This window comes from Phocoena phocoena, chromosome 7 (assembly GCF_963924675.1).
Source record: "Phocoena phocoena chromosome 7, mPhoPho1.1, whole genome shotgun sequence".
NCBI lineage: Eukaryota > Metazoa > Chordata > Mammalia > Artiodactyla > Phocoenidae > Phocoena > Phocoena phocoena.
Genome location: NC_089225.1, coordinates 43171517 through 43191191, shown reverse-complemented (window position 1 = coordinate 43191191; position 19675 = coordinate 43171517). Strand labels below are relative to the sequence as shown.

Genomic DNA, 19675 nt, shown 5'->3' with positions numbered 1-19675 from the left:
GCTCTAGGTGCACGGGCTTCAGTAGTTGTGGCACGTGGGCTCAGTAGTTGTGATTCGCTGGCTCTAGAGTGCAGGCTCAGTAGTTGTGGCGCATGGGCTTAGTTGCTCTGCAACATGTGGGTTCTTCCCGGACCAGGGATCGAATCCACGTCCCTGCATTGGCAGATGGATTCGTAACCACTGCGCCACCAGGGACGTCCCAAGGCATTTATTTTAAATTCTTTATTTTTAAATTTTTATTTGAGTATAGTTGCTTTACAATGTTGTGTTAGCTTCTACTGCACAACAGAATGAATCAGCCATACATATACATGTATCCCCTCCCTTTTGGATTTCCCTTCCATTTAGGACACCACAGTGCATTAGAGTTCCCTGTGGTATACAGTATGTTTCCAACAGTTGTCTATTTTATACATAGTATCAATAGTGTATATGTGTCAATCCCAATCTCCCTATTTTAAATTCTTATCATAATTTATCTGGGTAAAAAAATGTCAAACATGCTATGCATATACATATAACCTATAAATAGATGTGACTCAGAAATATTTACTTGAAATGAATAATCTAAAAATACCTTTTACTGCCACATATACCCATGGATAATTATATGCACAGACATTCACTTATTAAAAACAATTGCTGACAGTTATTGAATGCTAGGTATTCAGAACTTTATATGCATTATCCCATTTAATCTTCCCAGTTATACCTTCATACTACTCATGAGGAAACTGGAAGTTCACTGAAGTTACATAATTTATAAGGTCATAGCTAACAAGGTTCAGATACAGTTTTTAAACCCAGATAACATCTATTATCAAGTGTCTTGCAGATACAATGTAATCTCTTTCTTTATTTCTTCAAGGTCTAAGTTTACACTCTTCAATCCCAATGCATACATATATATATATATATTATATATATATTTTTAAGTGCTTACTGTATGCCAGACTTTGTTTTTTCTTTTCTTTACTTTTTATTTTGAAATAACTTTAGACTTAAAAAACAGTTAAAAAGCAAATACATAGTATTCACCTATATTTTTTACCCAGCTTTCCCTAATGTTATTAATTTATATAACCATAGTACAATTATTAAAATTAAAAAATCAGAAAATTTACATTGGTACAATACTATTAACCATAAACTACATATCTTTTATGAATTTTACCAGTTTTTCCATTAATGTCCTTCTTCTGTTCCAAAATCCAATCTGATCCCACATTATTTAGTTGTTGTATCTCTTTAGTCTTCAACCTATGGCAGTTCCTCAGTCTTTCCTTTTCTTTCATGACCTTGATACTTGATGAATACTAGTCAATTATTTTGTATATGGTCTCTCAGTTTGGGTTTGTCTGATGTTTTCTCATGATTCAACAGAGGTTATATGTTATTGGGAAGAATACCACAGAGGTGATATGCTCTTCTAAGCACATCAGAGGATACATGATATCAATATGTTTTATTATTGGTGATATAGTTTCTCCACTGTGGTGTTTGCCCTTTTTAATTAGTAAATATCTTAAAGGAGATACTTTGAGACTATGCAAATACCTTGTTTCTACTCAGACTTTCACCTACTGCTTTTAGCATCCTTTGGTGCACATGTATTTTAAACTTTCTCCTTTGAATAGTTCTTACAATATGGCAAGCCAATGATTGTTTTGTGAATTATTCACTGTTACAAAGGCATTGCCTTCCTACCTTTTAACTTTCAAGTTGGTGGCTAGGATTCTTTCCAGAGTTAAGCTTAACAGGGAACAATAGTAAATAAAATCTGAAATCAATAATATTTAACTTAAAAAGAAAAACTTGATAAGCCTTGTTAATGCAAGCATAAAACAATCTTCATTCTAGAGTAACAAAGGCTAGAGTGGATTTGTTAAGTTTCTTTAAAATGAAAAGAAAGGTATCTATAAGATGAACATGGAATAGTTGACCAAATTTTGAGTTACTAGAACTAAGAAATACCTATTAAAACATGAGAAAAAAAGTTTTAACTTAAGGCCAGTGTAACAAAAAGTACTTTATGTATGAGAGGAATACTGGCTAGAAATATATATCTAAGATTAAAACAGTTGAAATAAAAGAATATATGAATAATGTATATAATAGAACTTCTAAGGAAAATGGCTGCATAAGCCTGTTTTTTAAAAAAGACGTAAACTTTCCCCACTTAAATGAACAGCAAGAACAACCAGAATAAATGAGAAAACTGCACTTTTACTGAAACTGAAAAAGGCCCCCAGCCTCATACTACTAGCTTTAGTTCTACTCTTTTGTACTGCCAGGTTTCAATTTTATTTTACCTTTAAACAGTGTTATAATAAAGGAACTATTTGTGCCTTATTTCTATAGAATAGAGCCTTAAAAGTAGATTGGTAGGGCTTCCCTGGTGGCGCAGTGGTTGAGAGTCCGCCTGCCGATGCAGGGGACGCGGGTTCCTGCCCCGGTCCGCGAAGATCCCACATGCCGCGGAGCGGCTGGGCCCGTGAGCCATGCATGGCCGCTGAGCCTGCGCGTCCGGAGCCTGGGCTCCGGAACGGGAGAGGCCACAACTGTGAGAGGCCCGCGTACCGCAAGAAAAAAAAAAAAAAGTAGATTGGTAGATCCAAGTACATGTATATTTTTTATTTTAATAAATATTTCCAGGAAGAGTAATCTCCAGTGAGCAAATGTAGAAACTGCTCATTATGCCTTCTGGGTATTCGTTTTAGTCTTGGGTGAAGTTATATCAACAGAAAGAAATATACCTAGAGCTCATAACCTATTATCCTATAAAAAGCAATGACTTTCATTCATTGAGCTTTTATATGCCAGGTACTCAGCTAAAGTGCTTATCTATATTATGTCCCAAATTACTTTTGCTGTGGAGTACAAAGGCAATTTTTTTTTAAAAAACCCTTTCATTATTTAAAAAAAGATAATACATTTACCAACGTCCAGTTACAAAATAAATGAGTCACAAGAATGAAATGTACAGCATGGGGAATATAGTCAATTATATTGTAATATCTTTGTATGGTGACAGATGGTAACTGACTTATCATGGTGATCATTTTGTAATGTATAGAAATATTGAATCACTGTGTCATGCACCTAGAATTCACACGGTGTTGTAGGTCAATTTTACATCAATTTAAAAAAATTTTTAATTAACAAAATGAAAAAATCATTGAGAAGCCCCCAAAATACATTTAAATAGTACATTTTAGAAATCTATGAGACAGTAAGGTTACCAGCTATTAATTTTTTTTTTTCTGTACGCGGGCCTCTCACTTTTGTGGCCTCTCCCGTTGTGGAGCACAGGCTCCGGACGCGCAGGCTCAGCGGCCATGGCTCACAGGCCCAGCCGCTTCGTGGCATGTGGGATCTTCCCAGACTGGGGCACGAACCCGTGTCCCCTGCATCGGCCTGCGGACTCTCAACCACTGCGCCACCAGGGAAGCCCTCTTAATTTTTTAAAACAGCCTTTTCCTGTAAACTCGATCTATGTTTTGGGTTTTTATTTTTTTGTAAATATATGTGTTTTGTACTTAGTGAAATGAGACTTGCTGGTGAAGATAGTTTGTAGAGGAAGTTGTCAGCCATGGGCCTTGCTGTCAGACAGCCATGTGTCTCAAAGCTTATTAGTAACTGTTTGATGACCCAAAATCTGCCTTTTAAGCATTAGTTCCATGTAGCCATCAGTACCAACTATGCCTCTCCATAGTGAATGCTGATAAAGAGAAATAAAAATTCTTTAAGATTATGGATTACTCATTATAGCAGTTCATTATCTTTGGAGGTGATTGACAGCAATGTCAGAATATGAAGAGAAGTTTTTGAATTGTATGCGATTGGAAAACTCATTGAAACTGCCCTATTAATGATGCTATTGTGTCAACCTGAGATTACCTTTTCCATATGTACCTAAGAAAAATCATTTACATACCATATGGATTCTCAATTATTTAAACATTAATCTTGCATTATTTTAATTGACCAATATTTTACTTTATTTTTAAAAATTTATTTTATTGAAGTATAGTTGATTTGCAATGTTGTGTTAATTTCTGCTATACAGCAAAGTGATTCAGTTATACATGTATATATATTCTTTTTTCATATTCTTTTCCATTGTTGTTTATTACAGGATATTGAATATAGTTCCCTGTGCTATACAGTAGGACCTTGTTGTTTATCCATTATATGTGTAATAGTTTGCATCTCCTAATCACAGACTTCCAACTCATCCCTCCCACTACCCCACGCCCTGCAACCACAAGTCTGTTCTTTATCTCTGTCTGTTTCTGTTTCATAGATAAGTTCATGTGTGTCATATCTTAGATTCTACATATAAGGGATATCATATGGTATTTACCTTTCTCTTTCTGACTTACTTCACTTAGTATGATAAGCTCTAGGTCCATCCATGTTGCTGCAAATGGCATTATTTCATCCTTTTTTATAGCTGAGTAATATTCCATTGTATATGTATACCACATCTTCTTTATCCATTCATCTTTCGATAGGCATTTAGGTTGTTTCCATGTCTTGGCTATCGTAAATAGTGCTGCTATGAACATAGGGGTGCATGTATCATTTCGAATTATAGTTTTGTCCAGATATATGCCCAGGAGTGGGATTGCTGGATCATATGGTAGCTCTATTTTTAGTTTTCTGAGGAACCTCCATACTGTTTTCCATAGTGGCTACACCAATTTACATTCCCACGAACAGTGTAGGAGGGTTCCCTTTTATCCACACCCTCTCCAGCATTTGTTATTTGCAGACTTTTTAATGATGGCCATTCTGACTGGCATGAGGTAGTACCTCATTGTAGTTTTTATATACATTTCTCTAATAATTAACAATGATGAGCATCTTTTCATGTGTTAATTGGCCAATTTTTTTTTTTTTTTTGCGGTACGCGGGCCTCTCACTGTTGTGGCCTCTCCTGTTGCGGAGCACAGGCTCTGGATGCGCAGGCTCAGCGGCCATGGCTCACGGGCCCAGCCGCTCCACGGCATGTGGGATCTTCCCGGACTGGGGCACGAGCCCGTATCCCCTGAATTGGCAGGCGGACTCTCAACCACTGCGCCACCAGGGAAGCCCCAATATTTTTAACTGAAATGAAATTATTTTTCTTAGAAAACATATAGTAATTATGTGAATTGGCTATAGCACTGCATTCAAAAATCTTTTTGTGATTAGATTATTTGAATGATGAATGTTTACTTGTGGTTGATCATAAGTTCATTTATGGGTGAGTAGTGTATTTTTTTGTCTCTTCCTATATATATGTGTACTCCTTAAAGCAACTGTGAGCTTTACAATTTCCTTGCTTAATTGTGGTATTAGTGTATGTAGAATATGAAAATGACCATAACCTATTCTAGATTTTTAAAATTTGAGGGTTTCTCTGGTGGCGCAGTGGTTGAGAGTCCGCCTGCCAATGGAGGGGACACGGGTTCGTGCCCTGGTCCAGGAAGATCCCACATGCCGCGGAGCGGCTGGGCCCATGAGCCATGGCCGCTGAACCTGCGCATCCGGAGCCTGTGCTCCGCAACAGGAGAGGCCACAACAATGAGAGGCCCACGTACCGCAAAAAAAAAAAAAAATTGAGATATAATTGACATATAACGTTATATTAGTTTCAGTTGTACAACATAATGATTCGATATTTGTGTGTATTGTGAAATGAACACCACAAAAAGTTTATACCCATCACCACACAGTTACAAATTGTTTTCCTTGTGATGAAAACTTTTAAGATCTACTCTCTTAGCAACTTTCAAATGTACAATAAAGTATTATTAACAATGGTCACCATGCATCCCATTACATCCTATGACTTACTTGTTTTATAATTGGAAGTTTGTACCTTTTGACTCCTTCATCCATTTCCATTCTAGATTTTTAATATCAACATAAACTATTACAGTAAGACCAATGTAAAGTTGTACCCAAAATAGCTAAGCAAATTAATACAGATGCTTAGAAGTGGTTAAGTCATTATAAATGGATCATACTAAAGACATTTTGAGACCATAGTTCAGACTAGACTCTAGTATAAACTCTAAAATGTATTTGTCTATTTTGGGCAGGACTCACTGTATTGGGGATTACCAGGTCAGATTCATGGATGTTTAAGACCTACAACAATATTGGTATCTGGATTTAGAAGACAGGGTTACAGTTCACTCAGACGTGGTTGTATCTTCTTGATTCATTAAGATAATATGGGTATTATGATGTAAGTGAATAGACCATGAGGTGATTTAAGAAGAATAAGAAGTTAATGTGCTAATTTTCCTAAAGTTATGGCAACACACAGTTTTATGAAGTTACTGTATTCAAATGACTATTATTGTTATTTGTGTGTGTGTGTGTGTGTGGTATGCGGGCCTCTCACTGCTGTGGCCTCTCCCGTTGTGGAGCACAGGCTCCGGACACGCAGGCTCAGCAGCCATGGCTCACGGGCCCAGCCGCTCTGCGGCATGTGGGATCTTCCCAGACCAGGGCACGAACCCACGTCCCCTGCATCGGCAGGTGGACTCTCAACCACTGCGCCACCAGGGAAGCCCTATTATTTTTTTATATAAGAATATTCTGCAAGTCTATTAGAAGAAGATTTGGTATACTTAACATTAAACTTATTTCATAAACTGGTATTTTAAATTGTATTATTTTTATTTATTTCATATTTTATCTCTCTGAAGAACATGTATTTCTAAACTTATTTCACATTTTAAAAAGTATTCCTAAAAGTTTGACTTATTTTAAATATGTTTTATTCTTTTGCTTAATTCCACTATTTAATACTGTAAATTAACATTTGTCTCCCTCCCATAGATATGGAGTCTGGAGAACGGTTACCATCTTCAACAGCCTCCTCTGCTACACCAACTTCATCTTCTATACCTTCTGTGGCTTCATCAGTTTCAAAAGGTGGCCTTTCCACTGGAGCTGCTTCACTTAGCTCTACAATCAACCCATGTGGTGAATACCCTTTATTAACTCAATTTTAGAATGCCATCCTTTTACTAATTTGCATTCATAGTGTTTTATTGAACTCTGAATCAAATGTTCTCATTACATCTGTTGATCTGTTGAACAATGACTAGGTTAAACATTTAGTCTCTGCTTTTTCTGTATTTTATCAGCACACTGGAGTAGCACTGCTTATTCCATGTTTTCTATGATTTTTAGAAGCTCTGAGAGTTTCATTTTAATATCTTCCTTTGACCATTTTAATTAATAAATTAATACATGCAAACTCTTTTAAAACAATAGGCCCATGAGGGAGTGAAGAAATATAAAGGAATCCTTGATGGTAAGATAAGGTCCCAATGCCATGGACCATTTGCCCTAAATTTGCTTCCAGTATTCAAAATGACCTTCACCAAACCCCAGCTATCCTAGTTCACAAGATGTATACTAAGGCATATCATTTACCTGATGGAAAATATTTTTAAAGTTTTAAATATTTTGAAAAATATTTTAAGGTACTTGACAAATTTTTCTTAAACATGAATGAAGTTTATACTGCTAAAAAGGGAACTTTATTTCAGTAGTGAAAATATCCTCAGTTTTAGTTTTATGTGGAAGGTACTTTTATTTACCCCTCAAAATTACTTTTTGCCCAAACACATGTTTGGATATTTGGTAGAATACATTCTTTTTTTTAACCTAAACTTGATTAACTTATTCCTTTATCACTAGGAAGATTTTTAATCTTAAATATATTTTATCTTATAGATTATTTCATATGTTTAAACATTAGAACTAAATGATGTTTTACTTTTTAAAAATTAGATTTATAATTTTGGGTAAATGAAATACATAAATACGGAATGTTTGCTAACAAAATACCCTAGCAAATTGTCAAATATATATTTATTGAATTATTCTGATTTTTTTCCAATCAACGGAATAACAAGGATGTCATTTTGTCATTTTATCAGAACAATTTTCTAACATTTTCTTAGTGATTATAAAATAACTAAAATAAAATACCATTACATTTTAAAAAATAAATAAAATTCCTGTTCTCCCGCACCTTGTACAATCTTGGTTAAGGCATTCATTTAACAACTTCAACCACATTTCCCTTGTGTATAAAATGATGGCTATATATAAAATGATGAATGCCTTTGACGATATGCTGTGTTCAAAAATAGTGATACCATGGTTGGCATTTTACCTTGTTTCTTTGTCTAAATGATTGCACACAGCTGTACTTTTGTAATTATTCTTTCGTGCTTTTTATAACTCTTCTCCTTTCGTTTGTGTCAGCTCCTTTCATTGTGTTCCTCCCATCTGCTGTCTTACTTTGTATTTACTTGTGAATTTGTATTTGAAATATATCATATTTCTAGGGAAATGTCCTTTTTTTTTCATGTTGAAGCTTTCACTCCTTGAGTACAGAGCCTTGAGTTTTCTGGACCCTTTGCTACCACCTGTTTCTCACTTAGTTTTCTGAATTAGTGACATTTGAATTGCTTATGATTCTCAGTAGTCACCTGTTGGGAGCTATTTTTTGTTCGTGGTAGCTGAGAGTTGCAGAAGGGTGGGGTATGCTTAGTTGCTGAATAGCATCAGACATTTCCTTATCTAGAAAGGAATTAGTTTTCATCATTTATTTGTAAGTAAAATAGGTTGTTGAGTTTTTATGTGGAGATACTTAAATTGAATGAAACTATAGTTTATTTCAATGTTTATTCCAAAATATATCACTTATTAACACATTATACCTTTAGTACCTACGGCATGAGTTTTTTTCTTTCTAAGAAAATTATTTTTTGTGTTTAACATTTGCAGTGTTGTGGTTTATGTTTAAAGGAGAGCCTTACAGGGCATGGAGAATGCTCAGTTGTCCTGCATAATTCAGTTTACCATATTTTCCTGTCTTCTCTTATTTGATTCATTGTTTTTGGCCTAGTTGTTGTCTGTAATTTTCTCCTTTTAAAAGTAAAATTATAGAGTGATAATGCGCCTAGCCTCCTTATTTTAAACAATTTGAATCTCCTCAATGTTTTTGATGTATAGAAACAACAAAAAAGAATTTTCATCTGTAAAATGTCAAAACCTCACCAGTTCTTTAATGGTCCCTTTGAGGACATTCTTTTGTCTTAAACAGTTATTTTAATTGGCCTTTCTCTGTCATCTTCATTAATATTTCTGTAGGAATTCTTCTGAGTTACAAAGGATTTAATTCAAGCCTACTTTCGAACTTTGAATGATAAACTAATTTCTTTTGAATCAACACTTTGTCAGGGTCTGGGAGTATACATACCTACTGTTACTGTTATGATGCTGGTAGAAGATGTGAGACTCCTAGGTCAGAGATTTTATTACTATAGCATAGCAAATAGCATAAACATCATGTTGGCATTGGCTCCCCATGTCTCCCAAGTCCCACAGGGGCAACACGGAGGGGCCCAGTTGAATCTTATGCATATAGTGGAGGTTGTGTCACGGCTTATGCAACCCACTGCTTTTATAGTAAATGAAAGCAAAGCCGCTCTTTGTCTGGAAGGAAATGTCACCTCATCCATCAAGGTTGCTCACTGCAGTCCTGAGAAATGGCCCAGTTTTAAAGAGTGGTCAAGACCTTGCATTCTTGGCAACAACATGCAGGGACCTTGGAGGACTGTCTCTCACAACACACCTTTAATTTTATTACAGTAACTTGGATAGAAAATAACACTGCAGTAAAGATTGATTAATCTAAGGCTCTCTGCATATAGTGGGTCTTGTCGGTCTTAGAAGAGTTATATTTCTTTTCCCTTTAAAGTATGATTTTTAAAAAATAACTTGCCTACTTCTAAATAATTTTGGACAGCTTTCAATAAATATATTGGCATAATAAACAAAACAATTAACTAAAATATTAAAAGATAGGCTCTAAAAAGTATAAAAGTATTAGCCAAGGAAAGCCACAGATCTTGAACAAAAAAATTAACTAATTAGCTGTTACGAATAAAAAGAAAACATAGTGGGCTACATGGCTCACATACTAGTGCTAGTGAACATATCAGTTCCTCAGAGAAAAACGAACTTTTTCCTGGCTCTGAGTGGTTTGGGGAATATACCACCAGAACCTAGGTATAAAAGTCCGCATGATACACAATATAATATATGCCAATTTCATAAGTATTCAGACACTATTTCACATATTATCTCTGAGTGAAAGCTGAAAGAATAGTATTTCAGCATAGTTCCAAAATTAAACTTTACAGAGTGGATTTGTTCGAGATTTGTGGTCATTTGACCTAATACAAACAAAGCATAGAACTTTGAGAAATTTCAATGATAGTTAAACTGTGCCATAGACCAGTGGTTTTCAATCCATTTTTGAGGTAGAACCCTTCAAACAAAACTTGTAAAATGCTGAATGTATAAAACAGAAACTGTTTAAAACTTCTCTTATTAAAGCTGGGCTATGCCTACTTTTCTTTTAAAGTTAGAGACTGAATTACACATGTATCTTATGCGCAGGCTCAGCGGCCATGGCTCAAGGGCCCAGCCGCTCTGTGGCATGTGGGATCTTCCCAGGCCGGGGCACGAACCCATGTCCCCTGCATCGGCAGGCGGACACTCAACCACTGCGCCACCAGGGAAGCCCCACACATGTATCTTAATTGCAGGTCTACCTCTGTAGAACTGTGCCAAATCGTGGTATATTGAGGAAATCGCAAGTTGATCAGTCAGACCTCAATTTAGGGTATGTGTCAGTTATGACAGTGATTAACTATGAATAGGAACACATGGCAAATACACATACCAGTCCATAGATCCGCAGTTCTGAGGTGGGTGATGCCATCACAGACCTGGGCTCCTAATTTCATATCCTGTCTTCTGAGGTATGGGACTTTCATGCTCACGTGTCTTATCTCATGGCTTTTAGAAGGCTGATCCACCTACAGCCCTGTTTTCCAGGAAGGAAGGAAGAAGGTGGAGTAGAAGAGGGCAAAATTTGTATGCCAGCTTACTTTGACCCCTTTTAAAGAGCTTTCCCAGAAACCCCATCCAGAGATTTCCACTTAGTATCTCTTTTGTCGGAACTATATGAATGGTAATCTCAGCTTCAAGGAAGGCCAGGAAAATTAGTTTTTAGCTGAGCATATTGCCATCCTGAAGAAAATAGAGGTTATTAGTAAGGAATAAGGAGAGAATGGATAGCCAGTATCTGCTATGGCTAAATGGAACAGAGGGACAGGAGATCAAGCTGAGGAGTTGGTTAAGGTCAGATCATTTACAAATTCATGCACCATGTTTAAGAGTTTAGACAGAATGATGTATTGACTAAAAGCAAGGACTTTGCAATTGAAAGGCCCTGAAATTGAATCTTGGCTTGTCCACTTATTAGCTATGTGAATTTGGGTACATTACCCCTTCCTGAACTTCGGTCCCTCATCTATAAAATAAATGATACCCATTTTATAATGATAAATGAGATAATGCCTGACATAGAATAGGTGCCTAGCAAATTGTAACCTTTATTTTTATTCATACTTGATCAAGTGGAAGGATTTTAATGCTTTGAAAATGCTAGCATGCTAGCAGCATGTAGAGCATCAGTTTGCAATGAGGATGGGACTAGAGGCAAAGAAGACCATTAGAAGGTACTTAAATTTATCTGGGTGAGAAATGATAAGGGCCAAAATTAAGGAGTTATTGGAGATGGAGAAAGAAACAAGGTTCCAGAGATATTTTGGGAGTAGATTCTTATAGGATATAATGACTGGATTTGGGCAAAGGGATGTTGAGAGAGAGATTGAGAGAGAAACCCTGACATGACCTGGATAACTGGGAGAAGGATGATGTAATGAGAAATGTGGAGGAAAAATACGTTTTAAAGTGTAAAAGGGTCATTTATCTTTTTGCATGTTGCATTTGAATGGACTGTACATCCATGTAAATACTCTTGGTAAATATTAGAGTTGTTGCCAACTTTTGCCAGTTACAATGTTATGACCATCATTGTACATGAATCCTGATGCATATGTATACGGATTTGAAGATGTCTTCAACTTTACCAGTAGTACCAATTTATTTTCTCATCAGCTGTGTATTATAATTCCTGATGCTTATCATTCATGTTTACACTTGTCATTGCCAGACTTTTTTATTTTTGTCGATGAATATGAAGTGGTGTTCATTAAGGTGCCTTTTAATAAGTTTATAGCTTTGGGGGTTTTCCTCTCTTTTGAAGTGATTGTTTAGGGCTTTGGTGCATATTTCTATTGGGTTGTGCATCTTTTTCTTATAGATTTGTGAGTTCTTTTTATATTTTGGATGCTGGTCCTTCCTTCAGTTATCTTTGTGGGAGATAACTTTTCCCACATGGTGTGTCCTTTTTTATTCTACATTGTCTTTTGATGAAAAGAACTTCCAATTTTAATGTCGGCAGATTTACCAATATTTTTATTTATGGTTATGCTTTTTGTCTAAGAAATTGTCCTCTACCTCCAAGGTTATGCATATATATTTTTTGAGTTATCTCTCATTTAATATTACTTTGAAAAGTGTATGGTTATCAGATACCAGGCCAGTTGTGATAGACTGAATTGCCTTTTTGGTTTTGTAACTATCACCAGTTGAGATTGTTGTTTGATGTATCAGTGAGTTCAGCTAGAGATAACATAAACCACTGATGCTATTTTAAGCAGAAAGATTTAATACAAGGAATCAGGTACTTATAAAATTATTGAGGAGCTGACCCCTGACCCCCATGAGTGATTTCAGAGCATTACTGTTGAATTGACCTGCTTAAGGAAATTACCTCTAGTTCAGCCAGGACACCATTGTGCTAACTGGTGGCTCCATGGATCATACCACCTCAGTTGCAATCCAGTGATCAAGAACCACTGACATAACAGGCTCCAGGGCTGTTCTGTGCTGCCTGCTAGATCTGCACCAGCAAAAAGGATACCTCATGTACTGCCAATCTAACAGCTTAACTCAGTGCCAAATACATCTGATTGGCAGAATCTAAATTATATCCAGAATCCTGGCTGCAAGAGAGACCGGTAAGTATACTTTTTAGCTGTTCAGCTTCTGCATCACAGGAAGGTACACTAAAAGGAGGTTGGGGCACATGTTAAATTATGAGCCAGTTATCTATCCATTTCAGCTCATCTGGTGATAGCCCCCCTGCCATATCTCCCCACCTTTGTATCATAATAAACTCCTGATACCTATACATGAACTTTATTCCACCTTCAGTGGTTCTTTTCTTCTGAAAAAAATAGTATTTCATTAGTGCATCTAGTAGCTCATATATACTTACTACAGATCTCTTTTGATATACTATTCTATGTAATAATATAAGTTAAACCAAATAAAATAAATGCTTAACTCAAGATGATATGGCTCTTAACTGTCACAAAAGCAAATAACTATCAATTCTTTTTAAAGATTGCAAAAAACTTTTCAAGGACTCCATTCCTCCTATACAGTATCATTAATTTTTCTGTATTTATTGGATCATGTCCATTAGTATAAAAGCATGCTCATAGTATCTCCCATCTTAAAAAATAATACACACCGAAAACCCTTCCCTCTTTCACCCCAAACACTCTTCTGGCAATTACTCTGTTTTCTCCCTTACTTTATAAACCAGACTTCTCAAAATACATAGTTGTATGTGCTTTATCCTTTTCCTCATCTTTTATGTATATCTTAGTCCACACCAGTGTCATTTTTCTGTCCTCATCTCACTCAACCTCTCGGAAGAATTGACACAATTGACCAGTCCTTCCTTCTTAAAAACCTTTTTTAGGGAAGAGTTTGTATCAAATTGATAATATTTCTTCTCTAAAAGTTTGGTAGAATCCACTCTGAAGTCATATGGGCTTGGAAGATTGTTGTTTTTTTGTTTGTTTTAATGTTGTTGTTGAGGATAATAAATCAGGAGTTCAACATTTTTTTTGGCCGCGCTTGTGTGGGCTGTGGGATTTTTTTAGTTCCCCATCCAGGGATTGAACCCGGGCCCTCGGCAGTGAGACCATGAAGTCCTAACCACTGGACCACCAGGGAATTCCCAGGAGTTCAACTTTCAAAATAGAAGTATAAAACTATTCAGGTTATCTTTTTCTTTGTGAGTGAGCTTTGTTAGTGATGTCTTTCAAGGAATTTGTCCATTTCCTCTAAGTCGTTGAATTTACAGGTACAGAGTTGTTCCAAATAGTACCTTATCCTGGGACTTCCCTGGTGGCGCAATGGTTAAGAATCTGCCTGCCGGGCTTCCCTGGTGGCGCAGTGGTTGGGAGTCCGCCTGCCGATGCAGGGGACATGGGTTCGAGCCCTGGTCCAGGAAGATCCCACATGCTGCAGAGCAACTAAGCCTGTGCGCCACAACTACTGAGCCTCCACTGTAGAACCCGTGAGCCACACTACTGAGCCCACGTGCCACAACTACTGAAGTCCACGCGCCTAGAGCCCATGCTCCACAACAAGAGAAGCCCGCGCACCACAACAGAGAGGCTCCTGCTCGCCGCAACTAGAGAAAACCCGCGCACAGCAACGAAGACCCAACGCAGCCAAAATATTAATTAATTAATTTAAAAAATAGTACGTTATCCTTTGAATGTCTCTAGGATTTGTAATGATGTCTTATCTTTCATTATTGATATTAATAATTTGTGCTCTTTTTTCCTTTTATTAATCTTTTTGACAAACTAGATTTTGGTTTCATTGATTTTTTTTCCCCGATATTCTGTTTTCTGTTTCATTGATTTCTGCCCTTTATTATTTCCTTTAGTTTTTCCATGGGTGGGATTTCCTCATCTTTTCTCCTGATTTCTTGAAGAGAAAACTTAGATCATTTATGTTAGACCTTTCTCCTTTTCTTATATATGCATTTAACGCTATGAATTTCCCTTTTAAATACAACTATAGCCGCTTCCCATAACTTTTGATAGTTTTCATTTCATTATCATTCTAGTAAAAATATTTTGTATTTTCCTTTGTGAATTCTTCTTTGACTGATGGGTTGTTTAAAAGTCAGTAATTTAACATTTAAATGTTAAATGTTTCAGTTGATGTCCATTTTAGTTTTATTGTGGTCAAAAAACATACTAATGATATGTGCTCTGTTTTTTGGCTTCCCACTGCCACTTTTGCAGACTGGGCCCCTGTGGGTCTCCTCTGTGCCTGTGAAAGTTGTTGGGTCAGCCAACTACGTGGCAGAGATGCATCTCTTTCTCTTTGTGGTTTCCTTGCTCCTAAGATTACCCCTTGATTTCCAGCTGCTCTGCCAGCTTTTGACTCTGTTCTCTGACACTTCAGGCTTTCTAATCATGGTGAAGGTATGCACTCAATTAAGGAATACATCAAATTGAACAGATCTGCTGTGTGTAGCTCTGTCTTTCTGTACGTTCTCTCCTGGCTATTTTGTGGTGCCCCATGCACAGTGTACTTTTAGCTAGGCACTTGGAACGTTTAATCTCTGAATTTGAGTCTCCTTCTTTCTGTGGTTTGATCACTGCCAAGATTTCCCCTTTAAATTTCCTGATTTCCTGATGTTTTCTTAGTCCTGGAGTCTGACCTCTGGCACCTTTAGTTGATAAGCCTGCTGTTTCATCTTCCACTGTTTTCTGGAGTTATAGCTGTGAGGTTTAGACAGCAGTATCAGACCAGAAAGCCACAAAGTCACACTTCTCACCCCTTCTTGTTACCATTTTTTCCAGATTAAACTTTCCCCTGACTTTTCTCTTTTTTTGGATGCTTTCCAATATCTTTAGTTTTGTTGTTGTTGTTTTTTTGATATTTATTTATTTATTTGGCTGCACCAGGTCTTAGTTGTGGCATGCGGGACCTTTTAGTTGCTGCATGCGGGCTCTTAGTTGCGGCATGCGGGATCTAGTTCCCTGACCAGGGGTTGAACCCCCAGGGTCCCTGCATTGGGGGTGCAGAGTCTTAATCACTGGACCACCAGGAAATCCCTTCTTGTTGTTTTAAATCACATTTTAAAAATTATTTTCTGTGGATGATTTGTGTGGCCACTTCACTACTACTCCACCTTTACCTGAAGTTGTCCCCCGCAAAACGAATCACTTTCTTTTTTAAAAAAATTTTCACCTGAGACTCCAGGGGTGACATGTGATACAATCTAGCCAATCCAAACATCATATTTCCCACACAACGATGGTTAAGTGATTGGTTAAGGAAGGCACATGAGACTAATCAAAGGCAAAGAGATTCTGTTCTAGGATTTTTACTGGGACTGGTGAGGGAGGATACCCTTTTGTCCCACAAACCTAAAAGGAAGGGCCTATCTGAGGAAGTAGAGCCAAGAGACGAAAGAGAAATTAAGTCCCAGTAAGCTTTCAGCCAACCTTCTTTATCTGAAGTGTGCCTTTTCCAAATGCTTTTATGTTATGTGAATCAATACGTTTACCTTTCACTTAGCCATTTTGAGCTGGATGTTTTGTACTTTTCAACCTAACTGATATACCCTCCATGATCGAATCCCAACTCAGGGTCTCAACCATGTTCTCTCTTTGTCTTAGAGGAACTGCATAAGGCTGATTTTCATGCTTTGTCTCAGGTTAAGTGTCCTGAGACATTAGAGAAGTCTCCTCTGTTCATAGTGTCTAAGTAATTGCTCTACTATTACCTGTTTTTGCACCTAGTAATTTCCTCCGTAGTACTCTTAACAGTTTATAATTATAGATTTGGTGTTGTTTTACTTATTTGTCCCTTCTACATTTAAAAGGCAGGGACGATATGGTTTTTTTTTATTGATATGTATCCAGTCAGTGCCTGGCACAAACTATATGCTCAAGAAACAATTGTTGAAGAAAGGGAGGGAAGGAGAGGTGAACTTGCAGGAATAGGACTTGCAAATTAAATGATAAATTTACTCTAATTAATAAGTTTTCTAGGCTGTATTATGCTTTGCTCTGGTAATACCAAATAACTGTGCTGATTTTAGTTAGAGATGGGCATTATAAGCCACAAGGTAAAGAATCTTAAAAGATCAGACCTTACTGACGAGGCATTGAATAAATAAACCCTGAAAATACAAAGTTATTAATTAGAACTTCTTATTTAAAAGATGGAGCTTACGTTTACAGTCAATAGAGAATCGTCAAGAGAATGAGATAGGCTTATTCTTGAGGGTTTGGATATAAAGACAAAGTTTTAGTCTCTTTGAGTATTTATATTATAGTATGAACTATTATAACAATAATTGTTTTTTAGTTGTCTATATTCTAGATATCTCTAAGTCACAAATAAAGGCCCTGGAATGTTCAACTGTCTAGCTTTTTTTGCCTTTCAGTAGATTTATTTAATGAAGGGTTTGATCACAAGGCACCAGGTATTTTTGAAATATATTTTACCTAACTTTAAAATATATATATATATATATTTATTTATTTATGGCTTCTTTGAGTCTTCGTTGCTGTGCGCAGGCTCTCTCTAGTTGTGGCGAGCAGGGGCTACTCTTCCTTGCGGTGAGCGCGCTTCTCATGGCAGTGGCTTCTCTCATTGCAGAACATGGGCTGTAGGAGCACGGGCTTCCGTAGTTGTGGCATGCAGGTTCAGTAGTTGTGGCTCACAGGCTCTAGAGTGCAGTCTCAGTAGTTGTGGTGCACGGGCTTAGTTGCTTCGCGGTATGTGGGATCTTCCCAGACCAGGGCTCAAACCCGTGTCCCTTACATTGGCAGGCGGATTCTTAACCACTGCGCCACTAGGGGAGTCCTTACCTAACTAACTTTCATGAGTAGAACTTCAGAGTTTTAATTAGAATTTTATAGGTAAATTACTAAAGAAAGGTAATGCCTTCAAATCAACTAAGTAATCTTAAAAATGAACCTAGGGTTATGGATAAAATTGTTTCTTCCTCCCTCCAAAAATATGTTGAAGTCTTAATCCCTGGTTCCTTAGAATGTGACCTGTTTGGAAATTGGGTCCTTAAAAGAGGTAATCAAGTTAAAATGAGGTTATTAGGGTGAGCTCTAAACCAAAATGACTGGTATCCTTATTAAAATGGGGGAATTTAGACACAGAGATGTGTACAGAAAGAAGCCCATGTGAAGACATAGGAAAAATGCCTGAGGTTACCAAAAGTTAGGAGAGAAGGATGGAACAGATCCTTCTTTAGTACCTTCAGAGGGAGCATGGCCTTGCCCACACCCTGCTTTCAGACTTTTGTAGCTCCAGAACTGAGCCAATAAATTTCTGTTGTTCTAAGTCACCCAGTTTGTGGTACTTTGTTATGGCAGCCCCAGCAAATTAATATATGACTTTTATTTTAATGCACTACCATTTTTGATGATTAGCTGTACTTTGCAGGTTGTAAACTAGAGGCTGATTTTACAATGCTGATTGTTTAAAGAACTAGAGAAAAGAGTTTAAAGACATGTTGCAACAAGTTTATGTAGCAATGAAAGGTGTGTTTTTCAAAGTTGGTTTTAGTAATTTTTGTTCATTATGGGAAATCTAAGACTTCTTTATTGAAACATAAGTAAAATAAGATTTTAGAATTAGATTGTTTTCACTGTTATTTTTTATATTTCATTATAAAAATAAAGTACATCTATATAGAAACATACATAAAATATAGTGTAATTTTAGTATTTTAATCTGTGAACTCTAAATTCTTTCATTAGATGTAACAAAAATGCTTTTTTATAAAAGAGCAGCTGCTCCTATCTTTGAAGAATAGTCATTTGCCTGAAGTTTGATACATATTGGCTGAACTGAATCAAAATCTTGTTCACCATGTTCAGTGTTATGTAGAGTAGTAGATTTTGTTCCCAAGGCTACCTAGACTTTTTTTTTTTTTTTTTTTTTTGGCTGTGTTGGGTCTTCGTTGCTGCGTGCGGGCTTTCTCAAGTTGAGGCGAGCGGGGGCTACTCTTCACTGTGGCGTGTGGGCTCCTCACTGTGGTGGCTTCTCTTGCTGCGGAGCACAGGCTCTAGGTGCGTGGGCTTCAGTAGTTGTGGCACATGGGCTCAGTAGTTGTGGCTCACCAGCTCTAGAGCGCAGGCTCCGTAGTTGTGGCGCACGGGCTTAGTTGCTTCATGGCATGTGGGGTCTTCCCGGACCAGAGCTTGAACCCGTGTCCCCTGCAATGGCAGGCGGATTCTTAACCACTGCGCCACCAGGGAAGCCCTACCTAGACTTTTAATGATTTTTTTTCCTAATGAAAAGACTGTTTGAAAGGAAATTAGTAACTTTATATTGAATCCTGGCAGATACTAACTTAACCGAGTGATCAAAGTTAATATCACCAGTACCATATAGCAACATCACAGACCCCAGATATGTTGTGCTGAGAAGGACACATTGGGTACTCTTCCCAATCATGTTTAACCTCTTCTAATCATGAGAAAGCATCAGACAAACCCACGTTGAGATACATTCTACAAACTACCTGACTAGTACTCTTTAATGTATCAAGGTCATGAAAGACAAGACTGAGGAACTGTCACAAATTGGAGAAAATTAAGGAGACACAGTAACTAAATGCAATGTGAGATCCTAGATTGGACCTTAGCACAGGAAAATGACACTAGTGGAAAAACTAATGAGATCTGAATAAATTCTTTATTTTAGTTAATTAATCGGGGTTAACTTCTTGGCTTTGAAAATTATTTTTTATCATATAAGATGTTAACATAGGGGAAGTTGGAACTCTGTACTATTTTTGCAACTCTTGTAAGTCTAAAAC

The 19675-nt window shown here is 37.0% G+C and overlaps 1 protein-coding gene across 4 annotated transcripts in view; it reads left to right on the top strand.

The window, feature by feature from the left end:
- BAZ2B (bromodomain adjacent to zinc finger domain 2B) overlaps positions 1 to 19675 on the top strand; it is a 295054-nt gene that overhangs the window by 159869 nt on the left and 115510 nt on the right. For 3 of the 4 annotated variants that reach the window (XM_065881230.1, XM_065881232.1, XM_065881231.1), the window contains exon 1: positions 6843 to 6987. In XM_065881230.1, coding sequence (XP_065737302.1) covers positions 6843 to 6987 — 145 coding nt within the window. Of the gene's footprint in view, positions 1 to 6840; positions 6988 to 19675 lie in introns of those variants that run through there. The other variant, XM_065881229.1, reaches the window with a different exon arrangement.